This window comes from Hipposideros armiger, unplaced genomic scaffold (assembly GCF_001890085.2).
Source record: "Hipposideros armiger isolate ML-2016 unplaced genomic scaffold, ASM189008v1 scaffold_3, whole genome shotgun sequence".
Classification (NCBI taxonomy): Eukaryota; Metazoa; Chordata; class Mammalia; order Chiroptera; family Hipposideridae; genus Hipposideros; species Hipposideros armiger.
The window spans coordinates 3,915,308-3,942,381 of record NW_017731353.1 but is presented as its reverse complement, the minus strand read 5'-3'; the positions used below and the strand labels follow the sequence as shown (position 1 = coordinate 3,942,381).

General features: G+C 49.7%; 1 protein-coding gene across 4 annotated transcripts in view; it reads right to left on the bottom strand.

Moving 5' to 3' along the window:
• The window catches only part of GPR107 (G protein-coupled receptor 107), a 75,340-nt gene that overhangs the window by 11,291 nt on the left and 36,975 nt on the right, over positions 1-27,074 (bottom strand). For 2 of the 4 annotated variants that reach the window (XM_019638328.1, XM_019638338.1), the window contains exons 8-18: positions 26,602-26,712; positions 26,127-26,260; positions 22,849-22,924; positions 21,377-21,450; positions 20,847-20,964; positions 17,501-17,631; positions 15,321-15,364; positions 15,019-15,084; positions 2,994-3,043; positions 2,002-2,085; positions 1,059-1,180 (exon numbers count right to left, since the gene is read on the bottom strand). In XM_019638328.1, the coding sequence (XP_019493873.1) occupies positions 1,059-1,180; positions 2,002-2,085; positions 2,994-3,043; positions 15,019-15,084; positions 15,321-15,364; positions 17,501-17,631; positions 20,847-20,964; positions 21,377-21,450; positions 22,849-22,924; positions 26,127-26,260; positions 26,602-26,712 (1,010 nt within the window). Of the gene's footprint in view, positions 1-1,058; positions 1,181-2,001; positions 2,086-2,993; positions 3,044-13,572; positions 13,602-15,018; positions 15,085-15,320; positions 15,365-17,500; positions 17,632-20,846; positions 20,965-21,376; positions 21,451-22,848; positions 22,925-26,126; positions 26,261-26,601; positions 26,713-27,074 lie in introns of those variants that run through there. The other 2 variants (XM_019638347.1, XM_019638356.1) reach the window with 2 other exon arrangements.

Below are 27,074 nucleotides of genomic sequence, written 5' to 3'. Positions count from 1 at the left end.
CTGGAGTTCATCACACCTTAGGTTACCTTCTGGCACTGCTGCTTACCAGATCGACTCTCATTTGTGCCTCTTCAACCAACAGTCACTGGCTCAGATTCCGCTCCGTTTAGAAAAGGCACAGCTGATGACTCCCCTGCTTTCCCCTCCACTAGCTATTGGGTTGTCGAAAAAGTCATGACACATTTTTGCAACGAAAAACAGAGAAAAAATACATCATGACTTTTCCAACAAAAGGTATCTCTTCCTCTGCACAGGGGGCATTTGGAGCCCATCAATACTGTCTGCCTTGCTGACTGGTCTCATGGCAGAGCTGAGCCCAGAGCTGTCCCTGGCTGCCCGACCTGCCCACAGCCCAGAGGAGCCCATCAGGGGCCAGGCTCAGCCTCTGAACCGGGAACAGTCGAAAGGCCACTTCACTGACTGCGCTGGAGGCAGTGCACGTGCAACTCAGCCTCAGGCCAGTGAGCAGACAACTGACCTGGCCCATCACAGCTAACAAGCAACTATTCTCAATCACTACTCACTTTTCTAAAAAATGACTGCCCTTTCCTGGAAAATAGGACTCTAGAGTCACTTACCTTGTGACTCAGAGGAGCCCATTTTAACACTCAGATGTGGGTCATGTCATCGTGCTACTGTGACAAGCCACTTAGTGATCTGATGATAAAGGACGATGGATGATAATTACCAGACCTACCGATGACTCGGAGAGTCACACTTTCAGACGCAGGATCCCAACGCAAGGGCCCAGCAGGAAGTGGGGTTGCCGTCCTCAGCAGTTAAGAACAGGCCCAGTATGTACCCATGTTCTTGCCACTGAGTCACTGGGAGCAGGCTCCAGGGATGCTTAACAGGATGGCACATTCTACTTCCCCTGAAAAGACCGGGCCATGCTTGGCAGACACTGTGCTTCGAACATAGTGACAGGGCCTGGGCTTGGGTGCCCATTTCCTTCTGCTAAAAACAGAGATCCTACCAACAAAATACGGACAGGCTGCTCCCATTCACACCGTGCTGCCTTAGGCCAAGGAGGGGCGGGCAGACAGGGGGTTTCTTACACAGATTCCATTTCCAAGTCGTCTTCTTCCTGAGAAAGCTGTAAGTAGGGGTTATCTGAAGCTGGGCGGAACTTATACCCCGTGAGAACGAAGAACACCAGCGTGGCCATTTCATCCAGGAGCTGCAAATTTCAAACCACCCCAAAATAAAGGGATTAGCAACACTGTTCTTCTGAAAGCAGCCAACTAGAAAAGCTGACACACCCCCATGGCAATCCACCACTCGATGGCCACTCGCTCAAAGGCCCGAGTTGACACAGGAGAGTATTTCCCCTTAGAAGATGCGCTGAAGCCTCAGCTAGGAGCAGGTTGCCCACAGGTGACAGTTTAGACTCCTTGCTTTAACTAGAGTCTTCACTGCTATGTTTTAGGGGTCATTATGTACCCACAATTCCTATGGTGCCTACGGCACACCAAGTGAGTACTTCCAGAAAAAAAGTCTCTAAGCATTTGGTGGTTTACCCTAGTGGCTAAACTATTGGGTTGTCGGAAAAGTCACGATGCATTTTTGCAATGAAAAACAGAAAAACACGTCATGACTTTTCCGACAACCCAATAGTTCTAGGATATTGCAAAGATACTTTATTACTGAAACAATAACAATGGGCAAAGAAGGGAGGTCTGGATTCTAGGCTGTTCTGAGCCCTATAATTGACAGAGAAGACCCCGTCTCATCTAGGTTTCGATTATACAGAGTAAATCTCACTCTCTCTGCCTGAGGCTTTTCTCTTCAAAGACTTTAACATTGAAAGCTAAAATCAATAATGCAATTACTTCCAGATTTCTCATGCAATCCAGCAGCTTTCCTGGACAAACAGATCATCTTAATTGTAGACCAGGAGAGACGGGAGGCCTTACTGGCCACTGCCAGATAAATTTGCAAGAACCTTAAGTTACAGCCCCATCATCAACTCTCTGGCACTGTCCTCTAGGGGCAGCATACCTGGTACAGCCATTTCCACTGGAATGGAACAGCGAATTTGAGGAGAAATGCGATGATCCTGGTGAAGTATATGTAACATACAATCTGCATGAAGAGGAAAGAAACAAAAAATAAAGTCAACCCAGAAGTTACGGCACCACTTTCTTCCAACAGCTTGCTTTCAAATGAACCACAGAACAGAAAAAGGAATTACCTGAAGAAAGTCATTTGACACTGATAGAGCTAACAATAAACTGGGCAGCGATGACTACACTTACAAGGATCGCTTCTTACTCTCCAGGTGACCAAGATATTGACGGCAGCCACACCCACGGGGAGGACAAAACATTTTGGTATGGCTGTTCCTAACTCCTGAGTATCCCCTTCCTTGCTCTACCCACACATAACCCACGGATTTCAGTCCCCAAAGGGTAATACTTTTTATTTCCAGGCTTTGAGGAATGCTTTCCCGTAGTAATAGTAAAATAAAGCCACATGGAGAAAAGACTGACTTTCAGTCTATCCCGCAGGTGCTGTGACGTTCAAGGTCCACACTCACAGGAAGCACCGTAACACTAAGTCCGCCAGCAAAGGAGAATGAGCCGGGGTTACCATGCTGGCCACTCAGGCGTGGACTGCTCACTGGGACCAGGCCCAGGGGAGCCAGACTTGAAGGAAAACAACTGTCCAAGGTGACAGTCAATGCCAAAGCCACATATAAAGGACAACTCAGAAACCTTCTTTTAGGATTCAGGAAGCAAATTCTAGACCAGGAGGACCTTATGCATTCCAAGAAATTGTGTCCCTAATAATGTATAGCAAATCCTGCCTTTGGTGCTAATGCTTGTATGAACATTTCATGTTCCTTGGTCCGGTTTTCGGGCGTGACCCCATTTTTGTAAATGAATTTAAAAATGTAAGTCAAAGGAGCAGCTGTGAGTGGCATGTGCAAGTCTTTCTGCTCTACTCCTGGAACTGGTCTTTATTTACAGATTTAGAATTTTCTTACTCACCAAGACGTAATAATGTCTGAAAAGTTTCAGCTTTGCTAAATTAATAGCAGCTAGGAAGAAAAAAGAAAAAGAAAGGCTCATTAACTTCTCATTTTTAAAGGGTGTTGCATTCAAAAACAAATAAAAAATAAATTAAAAAAAAAAGGGACAAACAAACCAAAAACAGCACGTGGCATTCAGGCACCCTCTCAGTCAAGGGGCGAAGTCTAATGCCTGTGCCCTGCCCGGGGCATGGCTAGATTTCCAGAGCCGAAGCGCTGGGCAGAATCTCCCCAGTCACTAGGGAGAATCAGGGAGCAGCGGGGGCTCCCAGCTCCAGGGCCCAAACCAGCACATGGGCCCAGCTGCAGGCCAGGCTGGACGCATACTGACACCGCGGAAGTCAGCAGACACTACCAATCAGCCCCTCACCCCCACCCCCTAAGGCCATGGTTAAACATTTCAGCTCTGCCTGTTGGCTGACAGAGCTGCACCTCCCACTAGGACCAGTCTCCGGTGGGTCCGAGCCCCATCTGGGGGTGCCCCCCCCACTAGTTGGGGGTGTAAATTCAATTAATCCAAGGGTCCATCTTGCAAATTTAAATTTCACTTAGAAGATTTTCACCAAGTAAGTGCCTTGTAACAAGCCCTTTAAATTCAATCTCCTTGGCTTTGTCCCACCTTGATGAAAGCTCAAGGTCGGGGAGCCAGGATAGCTAACTTCCTGCAGCCGCCTTTGCCCATGAAATATTGATGACCACAGAGGGCAGCCTGGCTCCCTCCCCATTAGCAATCCTTTCATTCATCATAAACCTTCCTGCAGGAGGCAAATTAATTTTGCTTAACAGCATTCAATTACTGGTTCCATTTAAGAACGGGACTGTGGGTGGTGGAGGTTCCAATTTCCTTCTCCTCCCTCCTCTGCCTCACGATTTGGGGGGAGGGGGAGAGCAATCAAGCTTAGGATTCCAAAAGAAATTCCTGGGATTCCAGATTCTTCTTCAAGGTGATTATCAACTAACAGTGTCTGTGAGACTCCCCTCTGACAAACTGAATGCTTCGATGCGAAAAGATCAGAAAATCCTTCTGGGTAATTCTAACTCCCCAAACCCAGAGGCTATTATTACACCCACATCTAGACTGCCACGAACTAGTGCACGCACGCAACTTCTCAGGCAGGCAGACCAGCAACGGATTTCTTATCCAGCAACCTCTCTGGTCGTCTTGTGATTTAAATGAAATCTCTCAGGTTCTCAGCCATGTTTTGTTAACTCTGACTCTGGGCCACGCTCCGGGGTGCAGCAGTGACCATGGCAGTGGTGGCCTTCGCTCCAGGGGCGGTTGCCTCCCTCGGGAAAAGTCACTGAGCCCCGACTATACACTCACTGAATGCTAAGTGCACAGAATCCCTGGCTCATAGGAGACGGCTGACATGACCGACATGACCGGGTACTCCGCGTCTGGGAGATGGGGGAGGATTCGCCAGGGACAAGACACTAAAACTTCTCAGAAGTGTCAGGTAGCTAAGTTTCGTGGACTTAACACTTTGCACATCTGTAGGAACTGCTGTTCCTTTCCTTTCTGTGTGTGCTTCTCCTGCTCCTGCTGGCAGTGGTCAATGAAATGGCCGCTCGCTCTCTACTCTGCCCCCAAACCAGCCAGCCCGTGGCAAGTGCGGCCCTCCCAGGCGAGCGAAACCGTTCTTGAACATAGACACTAAAGTCTCCTCTTCGTGAAGAACTGAGAAAGAACAGCATCAATAAATAACTAGAGCATTTAAATAACAAAAATGCTTTAAAAGTCTCTTCTGAATTTTGCTTGCTGAAATAAATCCTGACAAATGAAACTCCTGCCCTTGAAGGTTCACCAAGAGCCATCAGCCCAACCGAGAGAGAAGTGCCATGGTTTTATTCCCAGATTTCAAGATGTCATGACGGGATATGCATGGCCACATGACGGCGCCAAGGAACGCTGCGAACCCAGATCGGTGGTGGTGGGGGGGGAGTGGGGGTGAAAGAGCGGGTTCCCAGAGGAGGTGGTGTCAAGCGGAGGCCTGACCGGGGCTCAGGAGTGAGCAAGAGCGGTGAGACCAAGCATAGATGTCAGGGGAGGGCAGGCGCGAGGCTCAGACCCGAGTCAGCGTCGAGCAGCTCAGCTCGCGGCTGGACCGCTGGACCACGGAGAGGCCGGGGAACGGGCCTGGACTGAGAGGAAGCCGCCAGATGTTGGGTGCCTGCTGGGCTCCTCCTTGACGCCCAGGGCCCAGCGAGCCTCCGAGGGGTCTGAAGCAGGGCAATACCTTGGTCACATATACACTGCAGAACAATCTCTCCAGAGAAAGGATGGAGGGTCAAGAGTGAGAGCCCAACTGAGTCAAAACCCGTGAATCTGTGGAGGTCCCTGAACAGGTAGGGAGGTATTTCTCTCCGTGGAGAGCAGAGGACTGGGCAGTGAGCAAGGCTGACCTCGCCCTGGGGGCTGGCTCGGGGCGATGGAAGGACAGGCAACGAAGCTGAGGGTCAATGAATTCCTCAGGAGGTCTGATGGGTCCCCAGCCTGTCACAGGGAAGGAAACCAGGGACGGGGGAGGGGAGAGCTGACTGAGAGGAAGCAGGGGGCTACGGCACTGCAGGCCTCAGTGGGCGAAGACACACACGTGGGCTGGGAGAGGGAGGGCAAGGAAGACACAGCACGCGACATCTCGCTGCAGTCACGCACCACCATGTCACACCCTCCAGGCTGACTGTAAGACACTCTGAAGTGAGACAGGCCATGAACTGCTCTAAAAACGCACCTGCTCACCACATCTGGCACCCCGTCAAGAACCGTCAGCGCAGGCACTGATGTCAGGCCATCCCAGGACACGTGCTAGCGCTGACAACTGGACCTCGGCAACAGTGACGTCCCTAAGAAATGCAGAGCTCGGGGCTGCTTCCAAAACCCACCAGTCACGACAGACATCATTTCCAGTCACATGCAAGACACGGGGTCAGGCTCCCGGGCCCCACACGGCTGTTCTAGTCACAGCTGAGGCAGCAAAGGTAGGGAGGAAGCTTCCTTAGCGCAGTAGGAAACGGGAGTGGGTAACAGTGCAGCCCCTGCACATCTGAACACCTTGGGTTCCAATTCCAGCTCGGCTGCTTCCTGGCTGTGTGACCTCAGATAAGTCTCCTAACCTCTCTGAGTCTGTTTCTTCATCTGTAAAACAAAAATACCAATATCTACCACTAGGGTTGTTGGGTGAATGAATGAGACAGCACACGGCAAGCAGTCGGTGAATATCTGATGTTACAATATTGGGATTATATCAGGATTATATAGTATTAACCAAATACCAAATGTGGCATGTACTGTGTTCCAGTGGCTGCCACGAGCTGGCAGAACGCCAGACTCTCGTAAGGGAAACTGGAACAAGTGGTGACCTGGGGACTGCCAGAGGGCCCCGGGCTCTCCAGGAAGCTGCCACATGCACGAGATGAGTCAGCCCGCCGCACGCACAGGAGGGGGGCTTCACCAGCACCATGCGGTGAGCAGTGAGCAGTGAGCAGTGAGCAGTGACGCAGCAGGCTGCAGCCCGGAATCCCAAGCCCCCCTCTTTCTTCCCCAAAAGCTTTCCCTGGAGTTCAGGACACCGACAGCTTGCTGCTCACTGGACCATGGCGGGGCCGGCCTCCGGCGGGAAGAGGCTCACAAGCCTGGGCTGGCTATTTCTGACCCCACCACGTATGAGGAACAGCAAATATGGTAAAAGAATGAGCATGGGGAGAGGAAAAATGCCCCGGACAGGCGCCAGGAGGCCTGAATTCCAATCCCTGTGCCATCATAACTCAGTGTGCCCGAGGCTGGCCTGCCACCTCCTTCTCGGGGCATCCGTCTCCTCATGTGAAGGAGCAATTCTTCCCGGCCGTGGTCTTAAGTGGGGTGAGCACCCCAATCTCCCAGATAGCTTCATTAAGCTCTGATGCCCGAGCTGCCCCCTGGTCTATGGAATCAGGCCTGGCTACAAAGCTTTTGCAAACCCTCCCAGGGCTGCGGGAGGAGACTGGGGCAGGGAGGTCGGCCGCTTCAGGAGCTCCTGCAGCACGGCCTCCTGCTGTGGGCTCCCTCTTCCTCCCACTCTCAGGACACCGGCCAGGACTCCAGATCAGCAAGTGATGAGACCGGAACAAGTAAGTGCCCACCGAGGCAGGAAGTGCCCAGCCCTTTCAGGTGCTCACCACATCAGTACTCTCCCTGCCCAGCAGCAAAAGAGCAAATGCATCCCATCTAATGGGGGTGCCGCCCTCCTCTCTAGACGCTCACCTTTCCTCCTTAAGCCACAGAGTAGCTAAGCAGGCCGCCATGAAGACAGACCGTCCCCTACCTCCCCAGCGGACTTCCCTGGGTGGTCTTGGAGCCACGACAATGATAAGAACGACAGCGCTGGTCGTCACCCTCTACTGAGCGATGACCATGTGCAGGGCACCGGGCTGGGCACCTCCCAAGCTTCATGGCGTGTAATCCTCACACTAGCCTCTATGAGGGAGGGGCAGAGCTACCACGGCCTCACAGGATGAAGGACTCAGGCCTGGAGAAGTTCAGTAAATTACCAAGGTCACACAGCTCCTATGTGGAGAAGCCAGGACTCAAACCCAAGTCCACCTCCCTCCAAGGACCAAGCTCTCAACGCCTACACTCTGCGTTAAGGGAAAGGCAATTCAGAGCTTTGTAATCCACTGGCAGCTCAGGGCGATGCAAGCATGGCTCAAAATGCCAGGCAATGCCCAGCAGCTGCCAGCAACCTGTTCTGAGGAGTTAATCCTGAGTGATTTATGGGACACACAGAGCAAAGGCCCACAGCAGCCACTTAAAGGGTAAAAAATTTCCAAAACAAACAATCCTTCTCCAGTGAAAGGAAAGCCTGGAGGCTTAAAAGCGCCCCTCCCTACCCATCATCCTTTTCTCCTGCTTCCTCCCTGTCAGACTTCAGAGGGAACTTTGAGTCAAACCCAAAATTGAAAGAAACAAGGATGATGGCAAAGCCTGAAAGCTGACCTGGGGCCACACTGCTCTGAAAGCGGCCACCCTGGGCAGTGTCAGCTGCTGGGGGGCCCTCTGGCCTCCACTAGGAGGAGATCCCACTAACCCACCACACAAAGATGCTATCAGAGCGACTAGGGGAAACGCTGTGATAAGACTTATGCAGAGAATAAAATTTCTTGATTTTCAAACTGTAGCCATGTGAAGAGTGGTTCAAAATACATTTCCAATATACATTTAAAACAATGACCTCAGAGTGGTCTAAAGTCATCAAAATGAACAGTTAAGGCATATCCAGCATATCACTGGAAATAAAATGTTATCTTAAATAATAAAAAGCATCAAAGAAAAAGGCAAAAACAGCCCGAGAGTGGCTGACACCCTATCATAGGAGGAACGATGAACTCTGAGTTCTGTTTTCAAGTCTAGTAAGTGTCTGCCTTTCACCTCCTTTCTGCCCTAGAACCCCACCAAAGGCCCTGCTAGAGGAGGGGGGGGCCCTAAGGACCAGGCTGGTCGGTCTGCCAGCCCACAGCGAGCAGCCAGCCGCAAAACCAGGAGCCGCGGCAGTGAGAAGCACAGTGGGGCTGAGCTGAGGAGCACGCTGGACCCCGCCCCCCGGGCCCCCCCAACACTGCCCTCCATGTCCATGGCAGATATGCCCCCCAATCAGCAACGGGAGGGCGAGGAAGGTCAGACGAACCATTGCTGACGACACAGACTGGTCAGTAGCAGACACCACCTTCTCGCTAAGAGAACCTGCAGCGATCAGCTGACAAGAGCTGGTTTCAACAGTGTCCCGAGACTCACGGAAAGCAAATGTGTGCTAGCATCGTGCCCAGAGCCGGGGAGGGCACGCAGGGCAGACTGCTAAGGTAGTGAGGTCGCCAGTGTTTTAAAGGCCTACCAAAAACTGGCGCTGTGCCCATGGCGAGGCTGCTTCCCAGGCTGGGGCTATGAGGGGCAGCTCTGCTTCTGGTTGTGGATGACATGAACTCAGGTGGTATGCTGGTTAATTGATCATTTCAAAGTGTTATCAGAAGCTGTCATTAGGTTGATGACAATAAAGGAATTTTGAGTGATCTGCTGAGGGAAAGTATTGAGAAGAGGTTTTTGATGATTAAAAGAAATTTAAAATCATTGTATTAAACCAGTCTAATAAATTATACGTTTGCTTTTATTCTTCCTCCATGATAGTTATGTTTAACTGTGGTTTTTACCCTTTCTAGGGTCACAGACTCCTTTGCAAATTTGCTGAAAGCCACAAACCCTCTGCCCAGGTAATGGCACGCATGCTCAAAACCTCACCTCCACTGTCTGGTGCCCTCCCCTCCCCTTGCGTAATGCATTCATGGATGCCGTGAAAACCCTCTGAATTAGAGGGTTGGTGACACTTATGTGAGGTAGCCCTGCGTGCAGGATGGAATCCTCTGAGGGCTTGTCATACACCATCTCACCTCGCGCCATGAAAGAAAGATGTAGCGGTTTTGAAGTGTTTCCATCACATCTCCCGGACAGAGAGTGTTCTCTGCCTGCCAACGGTCCACCTTTCGGGAGCAGGGGGCTGTTTACAGTGCTCTCACGGCAGGTGTGGCTTTATGAGTGCACGCTCTGGCTACACAGGGACTGAAGGACGACGAGAACTTTCTGAGTGACCAGACACAGGGAATCTCATTTCTTCTGCGTCTGCTTCTCCCCTATTGTCATGAGGCCGTGCTGCAGAGGGCCCCTCAGTGGCAGAGCAGCCAGCAGCCAGTATGCAGTTCGGGAGGGACGTCATCCTTGCCCCGCTGCACCAGGCCGAGAGACCACCCCACATGCTGGGGAAGGAGAATCACAGCAAAATGTGCAGTGGGAGGCTCCCCTCTTTCTCCTGACCCCTCACCCCCGCTCCCCTCCCCAGGCTTCTGACCCTGAGTCTCCAAGTTTAACCTAAATAACAATCCTCACTGCTATAGCACCAGGGGGTCTGGGGCTACCCTAGTTTTCACTTGGAAAGTGAAAATAAAGGTTGGACAAACCTATAATTGTAACCAGGAACTGATTCAAAGGAATCAGGGAAGAGAGTGCTTATAAGCATCAGCCAGGTGGAACTATGTAACCCAAAGCTCTGCTGGAACGCTGGGGACAATCCGTGTTAAAAGCCACCTCGTCGGTTAAAGAAAAGCACAGATTCCACTAGAGTAAAAGGTTAGAGAAAATAGCAGAGCAGATAAGCTACTGTTCCAATCAAATAACAAAGAACACAGTTCTAGACATAAAGTTACAGTTCAGTAAATACCTAAAAGCACTCATTTCTTATTATCTGTGTGAGCTTTCTAGTTTTCAAAGTGCTGAGTGTAGAGTGAAGTCAGCAGTCAACCTCGCTACATTATATATATGGTTTTAAAAACGGTATCTCTTGGGCTGGCGGAGTGGCTCAGTTGGTTAAGAGTTAGCTGAGCAACAGGGCTGCCGGTTCGAGTCCCACAGTGACGCTGCGCTTAAGCTGAGCTGCCGCTAAGCTGTCAGCAGGTGGCAGGATGGCTCGGCTGGTGAGAGCACATGCTCCTAGCAACAAGACTGCTGGTTTGAATGGTGGGCTATGCCCACCCACAACTAAAAACTAAACCCGGCACCCTAAGCTGAGCTGCCAGGTGGCTCAGGGGATAGAGCGTGCACTCTTAACAAGGAGGCTGCCAGTTCGATTCCCACGTGGGATGGTGGCTACGACCACCCACAACTAATTGAACACAGCACCTTGAGCTGAGCGGCGCGATTGGACTTGGAGCTGAGCTAGCCGCGCCCTCCACAACTAAGACTGAAGGACAACAACTTGGCTGTTCCCCGCCCCCAATTTCCCAATAAAATCTTTAAAAAAAGAAAAAAGAAAAAATAACTCAAACAAATTTACTGAGTGGAATTATTTTTCCATTTTTGTAGATCGCTGTAATGTGTGGCTTACTAGAACACAGCTGGATTCTCAGCTCTGCTTCTGCACGCCATTTGTTGGGAAGGCGTGTTTGGTGGAAGTGTCTGAAGAGTCTAGGGCCTTATACAGAGGTGGGCCTGTCAGGTAACTAACTGTGAACAGTCTTCATGCTACATTAGCACTTGACAAATGATAGCTACTTAAAGATGAGTGCGGTGGGGAATCTGCAACTGTAGCAATACACTTTCACACTCTGCCACATTGAAACCCTTCAGTCCATCTCGTACTTGGAATGGATCTCTTTTTCGTCACGCATGACTGTGTAACACGCATTGATCAGGTGGAAAATATTGTTTCACTGAGTTCTGCATGTCTCCAAAACATTGCAACTTTTTACCATAAACTATTTTTGTAAAGTCACATTTGCTAACCTCACCCCTGCTCACATCAGAAGTCTTTTAAGAACTACTGGGAAGCTGTTAAGCTTGCAGTGGTGGATGTAAGTTTTCCTAAATTAAAATTTGTGCTTCCAAGTGAAAATTAGATCACTGGCAATAAATACTTTTAATTGTTTTCCTGAAGTAACATGTTTACTTTGTCGTTTTCAAGTAAGTATCTGCCAAAACCCCCCAAGTCGGAGTAATCCCAGTTTGACCAACATCATTCTTCCAAACACAAATGGTGCCCCACGAGGAAAGTGGCCCGTTCAGCTTACAGCTCAAACAGCTGTGCTTTCCTCAAGAGAACCATCACACTTGGGGACGCAGCAGAGCGCTTTATGCACACTTCCCATTTCATCACACAGAACGTTAAAAAAACATATTTAAAAACTGAGATTCAATAATAAGAATAGTTTTTACCATCTCATCAAGGCTTCTCCTAAGTGAAACGAGCCCTTTTCACTGCCTGCAAGTAGGTGGCGATGAAAAATGCAATGGCCACTAACACAGTTTGGTGCCATTCCTTTCAATCATGCCAACGTGCCAACTGTTTTTTTTACCCACTTCCGCTTTTGCACCACCAGCGCAAATGTCAACAGCGAAATAGGCTGATAACGTCTTACCAAGAAAATAGTTTTGACCCCAGGGGCCCTCTCAAGAACTGCCTCTCATGGCCACAGCGACCTTCCGAACACGACAGCGGCTCACAACGAAGCCAGTCCTCCACAAACCCTGCAAGCAGCCAGTCACCATGTGCTGACATGTTTTTGAAGCTCACATAAAAGCTACGAGTCCTCAGAAAACTTCCTCTGAATTTTCCTCAGAAATACAAGGTGGAATAAAAAAGATGGCCAGGAGCAAAGACTGTTATGTAAACGCATGGCGTGCCTCCCACAGCCAGTCTTCTAAGGTGATGACACTGGAGACACAGGCGCCAACAAGGGCGCGGGCTCAAGGGCAGCCACGGCCAGTAAATCTTGGCAGGCGAAACACAGTGGAACCAGAGCTAGGTGTGCCTGTGCAAGACTCAATCACGCCTCCTCTCTGAGGACGCCGCACAGCCACGGCTAACTGACAGGCTCTGAGAGAGGCCACAATGTGTGACAGGAGAGACAAAGACGCAGCTCTTAAGGACAGTGGGCGGCTTCAGCCTTAATGTCTCCCTCACGTTCCGTCAAAAGGAACCCAGGGACAAAGCAGTAAACAAAACCCACACAAACACCCCCGAAAGCCGTGTGCAGCCCCAAATGCAGGGAGACCACCACCACACAGCATCTCCCCCACCTGCAATCAGTCAGCCTGAGCTGCACTTACGGAGAGTCTTAAGCCCAAGTCACTGTCAAGGTCACGCAGTGAGTCAGTGGGATAAAGCACCTGAGACCAGGACCCAGAGTGCTAGGCTCCATGAGGCAGAGCACTTCCAAACCCCGTAGGAGACATTACTGCCCACGGCCTTCACTTTGCCAGCTCCCTCTAGGAAGGGCTAGGTCTCAGGAGGGGTGAGCTGAGGAGCACACAGCGTCAACCACAACATCCTGAAAGCAGCGGAGATCAGTGGTCTCCTCACCCCTGCACTGCCTCGCTTCTGTCCTGGGGCGGACGAGCAGGGAGAGCATGGCCGCTCTGCAGTCACGCCACAGGCTGGCTTCCCAGCACTGGGGAGGCGGGTGGGGGATAGGGGCGTACCTGCAAGTTCTCTGCAGGGGAGACTTCAACCCTGGGAACAGGCTGCCCAGACTCTGGAAGTGTCACAGGCATAACCGTTTTTTTCAAATCATGGAGTGACATGTACATTTGCAGACTAGCTCAAAAGCATCCCATGGCCTAAATCAATCCAGTGAAAGAACATGAATCTAGAAGACACCCCTCATCTGATCTACTCTGTCCTCCTTTCAAAGGGTTTGTGATACTTGCTGATGAGAAATGGGTGCTTTCTTAACAGTGTGTTATCCTGACAAGGGTGAAGTGAGCCCTGCTGTGCTTACAGGGCTCCCTGTTGCCTTACTAGCGCTCTGCTGAAGAGGTCCCATGCTGCCACCTGGTGGAACAAATGAGAAACTGCCTTATGCGCCCCAGGTTGTGATAACGAAAGCATTCCTGCTCCCTCAGTTATCTTTACCACAGATGCTGGGGGACAATGACATCCCATCTTGGGCTTCACCTGCTGTGCTGTCTTCCCCAGGCAGAGCTGTACTACGTCCTCAGCTGACGACCAACCTCTCGTGGAATAAACGGTCACAGACAGTTACCTGTAAGCCTCTAAAAGCAAGGCGCAGAAGGTAGTCAGAGGGACCAAACTAGCGGAGGTGAGGAAGGACCAGAGGAACTCACGAAGGGGAAGGGGGAAGCCGAGGAGAAAAGTACAGATAAAACTTATTGACCAGAAAACACTGCCCTTGGGACTCTCAAACATTTTCAGCCCAAGTCAGGAAAAGGAATACAGAAATATGGAAGCGCAGAGGGATGAAAAAGGAAAATGTCTCATCTCAATATATTAAAATAAGAGAAAGACCTGTGCGTAAGTTACAAAAGCAATAAAAGCATCTTATAACGTGCATAGACCCCCCCAAAAAAGGACAAGGATATCCCCCAACAATGATTATCCCCGGAAGGTGGGTTTTTATTTTCTATTTTGGATTTTTCTGTTTGTGGCAGGGTGCTTTACGAAAACTCTAATTTATTTTTTGCCAATTTTCTCTCCTTCCAGGAAGGCAGGAGGATGCTCTGAGCTCCTTCTCAGAGGAGGGCTGTGGAGCCAGGCTAAAAGCAGATTTCTGCAGACGTTCCCGCTTAAACTCCCTGAAAAGAATCTATCCGGAGGGCACTCCCGAGGGAGAAGGGAGCGTAGGGCCCTTGAAGGAAAAGCAGAGAAAACCAAAAAGAGCTGTTTCCCAAGACCAGGAAGAAAACAAGAAATGGCACATTCTGCACGTGGGGCCTGAGGCCACTCGAGAAGCTGGATGGGCCATGGGAGCTGGACCTGAGCAGGTCCCCAGCTCAGGCAGGACCCTCACGCACCAGGCTGCCCCAAGCAAGAGTATCTGTCACATGACGGGGCAGCAACAGGAACTACTGTGGGCCCAAATTGGGGATACCCCCGAATACTGTGCTCTAAGAACCCCAGGATCTTCACACTGGTGTGAAGCCTTAAGGTCAGGTTTAATTCAATTTAAGGACAGCGATGTGTGTGACATTAATTGCACAGCAAGTGTGAAGTAAGATTCATACCTGCTACCTGTTTTCCAAATTTTCTAAAATGAATCCTCATTACTTTATAATCAGAAAACAGGTCGGCAACAAAACGTGTCTTATCAGCACTGAGTACGATGTCGGGGTCCAGAGGCAGCTCCGACCTCTGACAGCACTGCTCCCCGACCCTGTGGTCTGAGAGGCCCTCGCGTGCCAGGGCAGCCTGCATTCATGGGCATTATTCAAACGAGCCCAGAAACACACAGAGCATTTTCTCTGTGGCTTCTTTTCTGACTTAGGAGGCACGGTTGGAAAATCAAGGAGATGCAAAAGGGTTTTCATGGCACAGCCACTTAAAAATCAGAGTTTCAAAGGTTCTTTCTGGCATCAGGCTCATTTTCACTTAATACCGACACATCTATTTTGAAAGCGTGTTACATCGGCAGGAAGGGAGGCTTTACACATAGCCATCCCCAACCCATAATACCTCCTGTTCTCACAGTGAAGCGACAGCGGCCCTTCCAACACAAGATTTTCTCTTCATGACTCAGTCCTGAGAAGGTGAAAATCACGCTCATGAGTGGAAATGAAATGAATCGCCTTAATAAGCAGCGACCACCCCCAAGCCTCCCTGCAGGGCTGGTCTGCGATGCTCGCCGCCGGCCTCCCCACTGAACGCCTGGCTGCTCTCACCACGCAGGGCCCCCAACCTGCCTCCCAGGAAGGCAGCGCCCTGAGACCCAGCATCCTCGTCTTCCTCTCAGCACAAAAGAGCACAAGGGAACTGACCTTTTCCATCTGTTGCTGATGCTTCTTGTAAATGCCTGATGGACCTAAAAATAAACATTCGGAGAACACACAGTTAGCTGACAAATTTGCATTCCTCTGAATTTCCAGGGCTAGTAACTTGAGGCCTTGAATTCCTCAATTATACACGTAAAGGGCTGGACTAGATGATGACTCGGCCCCTCTCCCTAAGCCCAGGATCGCTGACAATCAGCACTTCAGCAGGTGTGGTGCTAGCCTGAGAGTTCAAGATGCCCTCTGCTGGCTGAAAAAAGTCCGGCAGGGCCTGGGCCAGAGGGGAAACAAAACAACCATTTACCACTCTTGATCTCTCTACCTCCTCTCAGCCCCACAGCTGCCACCCAGCCCCAACCCAGCACTAAGGCACTGCGGGCTCACTGAGCTCACCTGCTACCTGGACCCCAGAAGGTCACAGGCCGATGTCTACAGTCTAGGTCTAGGAGCTGCGAGCATAGGGCTTCACGCAAACTCAGTCTTTTATTGGCCGGAGATTTATAACTTGGCTGAAGAATGCCGGCCCTGTGGTGGTGGTGGGGGGTGTCTGTGTGTGTGTCTTTTTTCCGGCTGGTATGTACTGGTAACTAATTACCGTCATTACAGCTCAGGCAGGAGAACACGGACATTATCAAAGAAGCTTAGATTGGAGTTCCAGGTCGAGTTCAAAGGCACCAAGGGAGACTCTTCTAAAGGATGAGCACAGATATGGCGTGGGGGGAGGGCCCGACCCGGGCTGAAGTCCCAACACGCCCACCCACCCTGCTTGACCGTGAGTGGTCATTTCTCCGACCTCCTCCGTGGTCTGCCCACATGTGGGAGAGAATGGAGCAACTCGGGAAAGTTAGGTAGCACGCAGCTGGCACGCAACCAGCACTGCTGAATGTGAATGTTTCAAAAGATTATTGATACTGTTTCTTAAATCACCTACCTCCCTAGTACCTGATTTTTTTCATTTTATGGCAATTTTCAGAATATTTGCCTTAAAGAATCTTGCCACTCAGCATCTGCTGTAATTACCAAGTGGAGGGAAGGGGCCACTTGTAGCTCTACAGCACGTCTGGGTCTCCCAACCCCCGTGTCCTTTCTGTTTTGCTGAGTGACAGATGTAGGCGTGGGGTCTGTTCCCCAACAAGATGCTCTTTCTGTCTGAGGACAACGCCGGGCATCCTGTCACAGATGCCTGAGTTACTGCTCCCGGGGCAGGCTGCAAGGAGGTTGTGGAGATAAAAATCTCATTTGTGCTCTCTCTTGTCTGCTGAACGGATCAGTGTACACGTGTGCTGTCCAATGGAATTGGGGTGAAGAGTGAATCTAATTGGCTGGAATGAGGATTACACTCCACCAGCACCATGTCCTAAACAATTAGAATAACTGACCAGATAAACCCCAGGATCCTAAAAAATATCAACTTACTGCACGAGGCATTGAAACATGGGACACCTCACTTCTAATAGAAAGCTGGCAAATCTATATTTTTAAACTTTATTCCAAAAGAATTAGTTTCTTTCAAGTAGCCAAGGGACTCGATCATAAGGGTATTTTATTTTTGCTAGCCTTTTTTTCTCTACTTGCTTCCCACTGAACCAAGAATTTCCTTCACTTTGCATGAGATTTAATGAGGCTATTTTCTCATCAACCACTGACTTGGCACTAACTCTTCTTTACACAGAATCGAAGTACAATATATGCATCTAGTCTGCCGTTTCCAGGAATGAAGGGAGCCATTCTGCAGGTATCTAAAATGTTCACGTGCTGAGAACTATCACCAGCTTGGTGTTAATGTACGTCCTCATCTGCCATTTAACTTGGCAATAAAAGCCCATTTATAGGACTTCTTCAACTCCTTTCCTCCCAAATTCGTGCTGCTATTTATGTTGCAAGTTCTCATTTCCAGAACCTTCTCTATTGTCTAAACTGTGCTAAAAGCCAGCCACGGTGCCAGACCAGGTCTACCAGAATCCACTGGGTGAACTTGATAAAGAGCCAAGTTCATGGTCCTGCCCCTGGAGACTGATTCGGGTCAGTCTGGGACCCAGAGACCTGTAGTTGTTACAGAGATGCCCAGCGTGAGTCGGACCAGTTTGGGAATGGCTGGCTTGGCAGCCGGGTCTGACAGACAAGCTCATGGCGCACGCGCAGCGTTCCCACCCCCCGCGGGCACTCACCACACCACCGGGAACAGGATGGCTCCACAGCACAGCAGGTCAACCAGAAACAGAGAATCCTTCCACAAGCCATATTCAGTCGTCCCCTCCTCGGTGGACTCTATGATGATGTAGGCCACATTTGCCAAGACCTACAGGACGTGAGACGTTGCTCAGGCCCCAAAGCGTGGGCAGGTCCTCGCAGCTGCAGCCCCAACAGGCCCTATGGCTACAGCCTTACTTCCAGCCCCACATGCTCTTTCTACCAAGAAAGAGGGTTACACTCCACTGGCACTATGTTGCCACTCTCCTACCAAGACGTGGTCTCGGCCCTCCTGAGTTTGTGATGCTCTGCCCCAGCGGTTCTCAACCTTCCTAATGCCGCGACCCCTTAATACAGTTCCTCATGTTGTGGTGACCCCCAACCATAAAATGATTTTCATTGCTACTCTATAACTGTAATTTTGCTACTGTTATGAATCGTAATGTAAATATCTTTTTGTTTTCCGATGGTCTTAGGCGACCTCTGTGAAAGGGTCGTTCAACCCCCAAAGGGGTCGCGACCCACAGGTTGAGAACCGCTGCTCTAACCAATGGGGTAAGGTGGACGTGAAGCCATGTGATTTCCAAGGTAGGTCACAGAAAGGCTACAGCTTCTGCCTGTTTCTCTCTCTCTCTGTCTCTCTCTGTCTCTCTCTCTCTCTCTCTTTTTCTCTCTCTCCCTCTCCCTCTCCCTAACACACACCTTTGGAGCCCTGAACCTTCTTGTAAGAAGTCAGGCTGCCCCGAAGGTGCCATGCTGGAGAGACCAGGCAGAGAGAGAAAGAGATACATGAGGAGCCCCAGCTGTTCCCGCCCGGGGGGAAAGAGGCAAGTGAAGGCTTCAAGACGGCCCAGCCCCAGCCACTGCCTGACTAGAACTGCATAAGACACGGAGTCAGACCTGCCCAGGTAAGCCATTCCTGAACTCCTGACCCAAAGGAAATCTGAGAATAAATGGCTGTTGTTCTATGTCACTAACTTTTAGGGTGATCTATTGTATAGCAACCGATAACCAGGATACTCTGCTTTTCAGGCACCGTAGGCCTCAGCAGAGTCACTCGGGCGCTGAACAGGTGGCACTTTATACCCCGTTTGGCCATGAGGCCCAGATTCCTCAGGCCCAGGCTCTCCCTGTGTGGTGACCTCCACTCTCAGGGACAGTAACCTTCCTAGTGCCCAGTAATGTATCAGAGACCTGATGGTGAGGACGCCGCTTTCGGTCCAGCGGCTGAGCAGCCACTGGCTCCTCGCAGGACTCAGTCCAGTCCAGGGTCTCCCCACTGGACATGGCTCAGCTCTCCCCACGAGGTTCGCCTGCGTCATGCTTGTGTCCGTCCATTCCCACAGTTAAGGGTCTGCCTCATGGGTCTAGTCCCGTTATTAAGCTCTTGGCGTGGGATGGAAAGACCAAGGCAGCACCATTTTAAAAACTGTGACCCTGCTCAGCCTCGGGAAACATTATCTGTGAGGGTTCTTCCGGAGACTACTGCTAGGTAGGGATGCAGAGACTGTCATCCATGTCGCCCTCCAGAGGAGCCCGTGGTCCCCAGTGCTCTGCCTTGCCGTCTGCAAAGGTTAATTCCTTGCACGTCTACAGAGAACGTAACCTCCGCTGGTTTTAAGTGGAGTTTCTCTTTCGATCTACAGCTTATCAGTTGAGTCATCACAGAAGCCATACTTCACGTAACACAAACGCAAAGCTTATTTGGAAAGCTGACAGCCAGCTCTGGGTCCATCCTAAATATCTGCCTCTCAGCTCTATCTCTGAAGGAAAACAAAGGCTTTCACACCTTCAATTCCTAATTCCATTTTGTCCCCAGCTCATACTCTTGACACAAGAGACCCAGAGGTGCTGGTGTGACACAACGTGCATCAGGTCCTTGGAACTCCACTCTGCACCGCTCTCACTTTACTCAGAGATGTGCAGTGGCTCCCCGGGGCCACAAAGCAGCAGTTTCAACTTTTCAGGCTGATGTTCAAGGCCTTCCCAGAATATTCCCTATGTTAAAATACACATGACTTCCTGGTATTTAATTTTTTAAATGCCCTTGTTTCCTCAGAGAGATTTGCCACATAACCGTGTTTTGCTCCTTCTGAGGGAGGAGCTGGGAAGACTGTGCCCATCAAGTCACAGTTCAGATGAAGGGGGGGAGGTGACAGCTCCTCAGAGGGAAAGGGTGACAGGAGCAAGCAGTGCAGCAAAGCGGGAAGAGGACCGGCCCATCACTTACGAGCTCCAGGCCCTGTCAGGCTGGCCGAGACCTGCACAGTCAGTCTCTTAGCATCTGTGCTCACGGGACGGCAGTGTCACATGCCTGCTGCCCCTCCTCTGCCTGTCGTATTTCCTTCCTGAAACGTCTAGGCAAGGCCCATCATACACAAAGCCTTCCAGATCATTTGGACTGGGGTGTTTCTCCTCGGCAGCCTACAGCAACTGGTCTACACAACTCATCTGGTGCTAACACGACTCCTTACTACTGAGCGTGAGGGTGGCTTTGCCGCAAACGTTGCCAAATCGCCAATTGCCAGAGCTTAGCGGGCTGATGTGGGTGCCTGGGGAATCGTTCCCTTCCCCTCACCTGCCACATCTACACTGTGCTCTGCAATGAGTTAGGCTGATGAGAACAGCTTTCGCGACTCTTTAGTCAAGCAGAGTAGCTGTGCATCCCTGCTAGGACTGCTCTGTTTATTTTGGGCTCTTTACGTCTAGGTTCTGCCTTCAATAAGACTGTTAAATATTACAAGACAAGGTCCCTGCCCCAAGGGGCTCACAATCCAGTCAGGCTGCCCTCAGCCCAGGGCCCCAAACTCAGTGAGGGTTTCAGAAATGTCTGCCCCCGAGATCTCGTTAATATTTTACCATGTGGAAACTCACTGGAGTCACCTGTGTGTGTCTAAAGGAGAAAAAAAAGGGCAGTGTTCGCTTTTTGTATTTAAATATGGAAAATTATTCCAACCGGAAAAAAAGCCTCACTGGTGTTATTCACAGTTTTAAAATAATTTGTGAACATCACTATGTACTTGAGCTTCTTGGCAAAGAAGACCGTTTTGTGACAGGGCAAACAGGCGCAGAAAAGGCGGCAGTCCATGCCCCTAACTTTCCTGCAGCTCTCTATTCGAGTGCAGCTGTCCACACGCTGGTTTAGAGATGACTGATGGTCAGACACCTCCCCGTGCAACGGCCTGAGGTCAGGATTCAGAGACAGAATCCCCGACGGCAGAAGGGGTTTCTGAGTGAGCCGAGCCCCTCTCCCCGACAGGCCTGGAGCGGGCCCTGCTAAGTGCCGAGGCAGAACTAGAACACGCAGGCTTCGCGTCCCCTTACCTGGAGCGGGATGACAATCATGAAGATCTTCTTGTCTTTATCAGAAAGGATGTGCTTAATGAAAGCCCAGCCAGTGCCAATGAGTGCGATGGTGATGAACAGGAGGGCCCCTTTCAAGCTAAAAAGAAAAGATTTAACAGACACCAACGGGTCTCATTCTGTGAGTTAGATTCTACCGCTCACTCTAGCATTTCATGTGCTCCTTGCAAAAGACACGGGGGCCAAATTCAGGAAATTCTTTTTCAGTGAGCAACACTTGTCGCTGATAGTAGCTATGCACCCCACTGCCTGAGCAGCCCATCCCCGCAGGAGGCCACCCCCTCCCAGGGGCACGCCAGCAGTCCTGAGCTTTCCAGTCTGGACAGCCACCTGCACGCCGCACACCTTCGGCGTGCCAAGAACCCAGACAGGCTGCCGCAGGAGGGCGGGGCCAGTCAGCTTGGGGCAGGTCTCTTCCTGCCACGGCTTCCCCCACATCTCTTGTAAGTCAGGTACAGTATCAGTGTGTCCCGTGGCACCGGCATACTCACAGGTGAGTGATGTAGTAGACAACAGCCCAGCCTTCGATCGGAAAGCCCTGGGAGGAAATGTAGTGGTAGTCGATCTGCAATCAGACAGCTGCATTTCAGAAAGGCCACCAGCCTACGTCAGGGCACAGCAAAACAGGAAATGCCCCCCAGGAAATGCCACCGGTGCACCTCATGGCGGGGATGCCTGCCCCGCCCTGCTCCCTCGTAACTCACTTGTCAACTCACAGTTAAGCATGGGAGTGCGCTGACAATGTCAACTAGCTTCAGAAACCTGACACAGGTTTCAATGTCACTAACACCCAGTCCCGCTCCCTCTCCTGAGGCAGGTGACTCACCCTGACAAATGGCTACCTAGTCTTTTCTTTAAAACCTCCAAGGTGCAAAGGCTCCAGGGTCTGTTCAGTATCCCAACCAGGAACTGTATCTTTCATACCCAGCTGCTTAGAGCAGTAAATCAGTCAGTCAGTCAGTCAAAGAAAATCTATGTGGAATCACCCAGCTTAGAACACTATGTTTTCTTTGGGGGGGAAAAAAAATCTGTAAATTTTAGAGCCTCTTGAAGCCACCAACTCATTTTAATAAAAGGGGCAAGATACAGTAGTGTACCCAAAATGCTTCCTAGCAGAACTCACAAAGGTGATACAAATTTCTTTATACATCTTTTTTTTTTTCACTTTCCTGAATTAATTTTATTTTTCGATACATCTTTCATTCTATCACAAATGGCTATCTAGGTATTAAAGTGACTTGAGGATCCAATCACTCATTATCTATACGGTTCCAGAAAAAGTCTTTAACTCAGATCCAAATAAGAAATTACCCAAATAATTGTCATTTCTTGAAACCGTAACCGAAAATGTTTTAGTTTTCTGGTATCGTTTTTAAGTGCAGCAGGAGAGCACGTGTCTGGAGACTGTCACCCATGGGTACCTCATGGGCCTACAAATTGGGGAAGTTGGGATTTTACTCCCACGGGCAGGCTCATTTCAATTTGCATCAGTACTAAATATTCAAAGCTTCAGTTCAATTTTATGCCTCAATCTGTAGAGCATTAATTTTGTCTCAAACAAGCATACTAAGACTGAACTTCCAATCAAATGGGAACATGAGGGACTATTTGGAAAAATAAAGGCAGCCGTGGAAACAATTTAGCAGGTAGCACTCTAATTTCAAGAAATGACCCAAGACAAACAAACAAATAAACAAAAACAAAGAAATAAAAATAAACAAGTGTTCTAGGAAAACTCTGGGTCTGTGGCTAATATCAGAAGGCATCTGAAGGCTAGTGTTAGGGAGCCAGGGGTGACTTACCCCCGTGCCAGTCCCCCCGGACCAAAGGAGGCTTTATGAGAAAGGAGTCCTTTCATCTTTTATTTCCCCCCGATCCACCCCCTTTTCTTCTCACTGATTTTTCCTGATCGTATAGGCATTGTACATCATTTCAGAAATGACCCCAAAAAACTAATACATACTGCATGGAACACCAAAGAAAGAGACTTGGTGAAAGGAAGGGCCGCCATCAGCCAGTGAATTTTAAATACATCATTCCTATAAAAACAGAGAGAAAAGAATGAAAGAAATATTCCATTCTCCCAAAGGACAGCCAAAGCTCCGGACATCAGACATACTTATAAGGAGGCAGCAAATGTAACCTAAGGAAACCACAAACATGAAGCCTGTATTAAAAAGTAGTTTCTGTCAGTAGAAACGGCCTTGAACTTATAAGTGGATGCTGTGACTGGAACTAAGGGCTACGTACTGAACTGCACCGGGCCCTGAGGGGATGGAAATCTAAACAGGTTGCTGGCTTCCTCCCCGGAAACCACCCTGGAAAGGCCACAGAAGAGGGAGGTGGATGGAGCCACAAAAAAACGACATGAAATCCCCAGGGGAGCAGAAGGCGGCCAGGCACGGTGGGGGGAGATGTGCAGCCCAGAGGAGAGGCGCGTTTGCAGCCGCGTGGCGGGGACGGTCGTGCCCCTGTCTCTCCCCTTCACGGCCGGAACCTGCCAAACACACCAGGCCAGTGAGGTACGACAGCCCCTCCCACCGCCACGCCCACACAGGTACGTGTCCACTTGTGGGCTGCTGGGCATTAAATTCTTCTACCCTTTCCCACCTCACCCTAGGAATTAACAATATAATAATAGGACACACAAGACAGTTATGGAGAAAAAGTTTAAACTCAATCAAGTACATAAAGACTTGAGTAACAGACACACGGAGGGAACGCACGCTCTCAGACATTCTGCAAACTTACAGCAGTAAACAAACGTGGAACAGTGTGGCATCAGACAAATACAACAATAGAACAGATATTACTGTGTGGAAAATGATAAGAACAACGTCTACAGACAGTATAGCTTAAATAAACTAAAAACACAAGCAACATCAATAAACATTAATTTATAAGAGTACACAAATATCCCAAAACACTCACTAAACACACGAGCGGCTGGGGACGGGGGAGAGGGTAGGACGTGAGGGAAGGTGAAGGAGGGCCTGTGCGGGCTGAGGAGGGCTGCTGTGCACTGACGCATGCTCCGTTTCCGGGCTGATCGTTTATTTCCTCCCTGGTAATTTCCTGCCCCCATGCCCACCCGCCTACCAGAAGTCAAACAGGAAGGCGAGGGTGGTCTGTCACTCCTGAGTAGCAACCAGATTTACTCACAGGGCAAAACCACCCTCTGTCAAAAGCGGTGCTTGCTCAGACACCTCGGCAACCACGACGGGCGTTAGTTAAAACATCCCCGGCTGGGGCGGTGATGTGTCGGAAACACACCGAATTGCTCGAACGCTGATTCTCCTTGATGACCTTAATCTCTCTAAGCTTCACGACCTCGTCTGAAAATGGGGCAACACCTACCTAGCTCTTGGAAGATTAGCTGGAATAACCAACATCAAGTGCCTGACTGAGCAGAGAGCTGAGACGCAAAAGCTGTTGGCTGCCCGGCTTCCCTTCCATGTCCCCAGGCGTCCCCGCCCCACGCTCTGTGGCCCACAACCGAAATGACAGAGCTGAGAGGAGCCACACGGGCATGAGGAGGAGACCTGGGTCCCAGTCCCAGCCATGGCTCTCACTTCCTCTCTCGAGACCTCAATGAAACGAGGCAAAGGACTCTCAGCTCCATCCAGCTCTAAGAGGCTGCAAGCCTCTGGAATGCTCCGGGAAGCCTCAGGGTCACATCCTTTACATGACTCGAATTTCCAACCGAACACAACTGGCTGTTAAGACTCTCGGAAAACCCCGGGAGGGGGCAGAGGGCTTGACTCACACATTTCTGCGTGTGCACTGCACTTCGACGAGAAGTTTCCAACATGGCTTACAAAGTAGGTCAGCCTCAGTGATTTCAAACCGCTCCCAGTTTTACGTGAGTGAGCCAGTGACAATGTCTTGTATCACTAAGTAAAGTGAAATCTGAACACCTGGCTAGTAAACTATTTTGTATGTACCTCATATTTGCATAGCACCCTTATGCATGCAACCCTCTCAGACACATTATTTTGGGGGAATCACATAAATCTAAAGGTCTAAGGCTCTTAGAGGAAGCCAGGGCAGTTATTATCGCCCTGGTTTTATAGCCGAGGAAAAATCGACTTAGACTGAAGCAAGGCCCACGGGTGGTAACAGTCAGCATTTGCACTTGAGGTCAGGTCTCTCCCTCCTAGTTCTTACTTTCCTAATAAAGTCAAAAGCAAAACTTTCTCTAAAAAACAAACAAATAAGAACCTTCTTATGCCTGAATTTGTAGGATTCTTTTTCTTATTAATGGCTGCCTGATCGACTAGTCCAAATATGATGACGTAGGGGCCTTAACAGGTAAACAAGACGCTCTTCCCATCTGGTGGTTGTAAAGGATGTTCCAACAAAGAGGAACCAGCAGCTGCTCCCAGCCGAGCCCAATGCCCCAGCCGGGCATGTCCATGAGAAGACAGGCCACCAGGGACGGACCAGGTCTCAATTTCTGCCTCTGTGCTCCAGAGAAGGGGGTGTTTGTTATGTGGGGTACTTAACTGTTGTATAAGTTTAATCCATGTTATAATACCATATTTACATACCATCATTTACTCAGTTTATGGGACATATCCTGTAACGAATACTTCACACTACTCTTTAAAAACTGAAAATCAATATTTTGTTCTCAGCTTTTTGGGAGGGAGACAGAATTAAACACTAGCTCTACCTACATGTAGCTGGTCCCCTCATGAGCCAAGTACAGGAAGTTAAAGCCACAGGGGTTTCAGAAGAAAGGCCGCAGATGGGCTCTGGAGGGGACTGCGCCAGCGACAAGCCTCTGATGGTCGGCATCTACCCCAGCCCGGCTCTGCGCTGAGGCCTTGGGTGCTTAGCAACAGCTCATGCTCTCACCAGGCGGTGGGTCACTGTCACTCATCTCCTCTCAAGAACAGACAGCCCCCGAGCGGGACCAATGTGCTCACGCTGAGCCCCGCACTGCGGTGTCTTTGCTGTGGAAACTCTTGTCTTCTACATTTTGTGTTGCTTGTGTATTACTGAGATATTTGGACCTGCCTTTTAAACAAAGTAGTGTGAGTGGGCAAACACCAAGGCTTGCCAAAGCCCCCCCCCGAAGGAGAGTGCCTGCTGCCTCCCTAGGGTGCAGGGAGATGCCCTCGGCAGAGAAGGAGAGGGTGCATGCCAATTCATCCGGGTGCATAAGCCAATGAAAGGTGAGCGTGTGCAAATCCCGACCCACTCCACAATGAAGGGCTCAAGGAAGCAATACTTTACCGTCGTTTTCGAAGGATGTGAATCCAGACGGTCCCAGAAAGGAAAAAGAAAAAGGCCATGGAAATGTATAATTTAGGGAGAGGGATTTCCCCTGCGGAGAGGTAGCTGTCAGGGTTCTTCTCTGTGATCTCAATCTGAAACCAAGAGGAAATTAATTTTTACTCTTCAAGAACAGACCATTCCCTGTTCAGCCATTGGTAACCTTAGCCCATTCACTGAAGCTTAAGAAAGCGAGTACCAACAGCTAACAGCCACATTCTAAGGCACAGGCTGAAGTGGAAACATCCTACTCTGCTCTACATTTTCTTGTTTAGGAATCCTCTGTCCTGCCCACCGGCAGAGACATTACTCTGGCCATATTTTTCTTTTACTTTGCTTAAGTGCTCTTAATACCTATTCTTATAGCGAAATAAAATGGCTCACATTTTACTCAGCTGACAAAATCCACATGGAAGGGTTTCCATATAGTACTCACATCAAGGCTGAACGAAAACTTGTCGTTAGACCACATTTTATTTCCAAGGCATTTGTGAAAATAAAGACTGTACAGGCCTTCTTGGTCATCGGTGCCGATGTTAAAGAAAAACTGGAAGAGAAGAAGAAAAAAATGAAGGGCACCCAAATCTTCAGCTAAAATTTTAAATCTTAGAAACAAATCATGAATACAATGAACAGAAGAAAGCAGACTACTTAAATAAATCAAATTCTCCCAGAGCAGCGTTTAAACAGATGTTTTCTTATTCTATGATTACCTCCCAATATTTAGTTATAGCAACTTTCAAGCTAACGGAGAAGTTGACAGAATTATACAGCGAATACCTGTATACCCATACCTAAATTCTATAAGGAACACTTTATTATCCCTGCTTTATCACATATCTATCTCAGTGATGGTTTCTGGCAGAAGTCTGCAGAGATAACCTAAGATGCAATTATCTCATTTTTGAG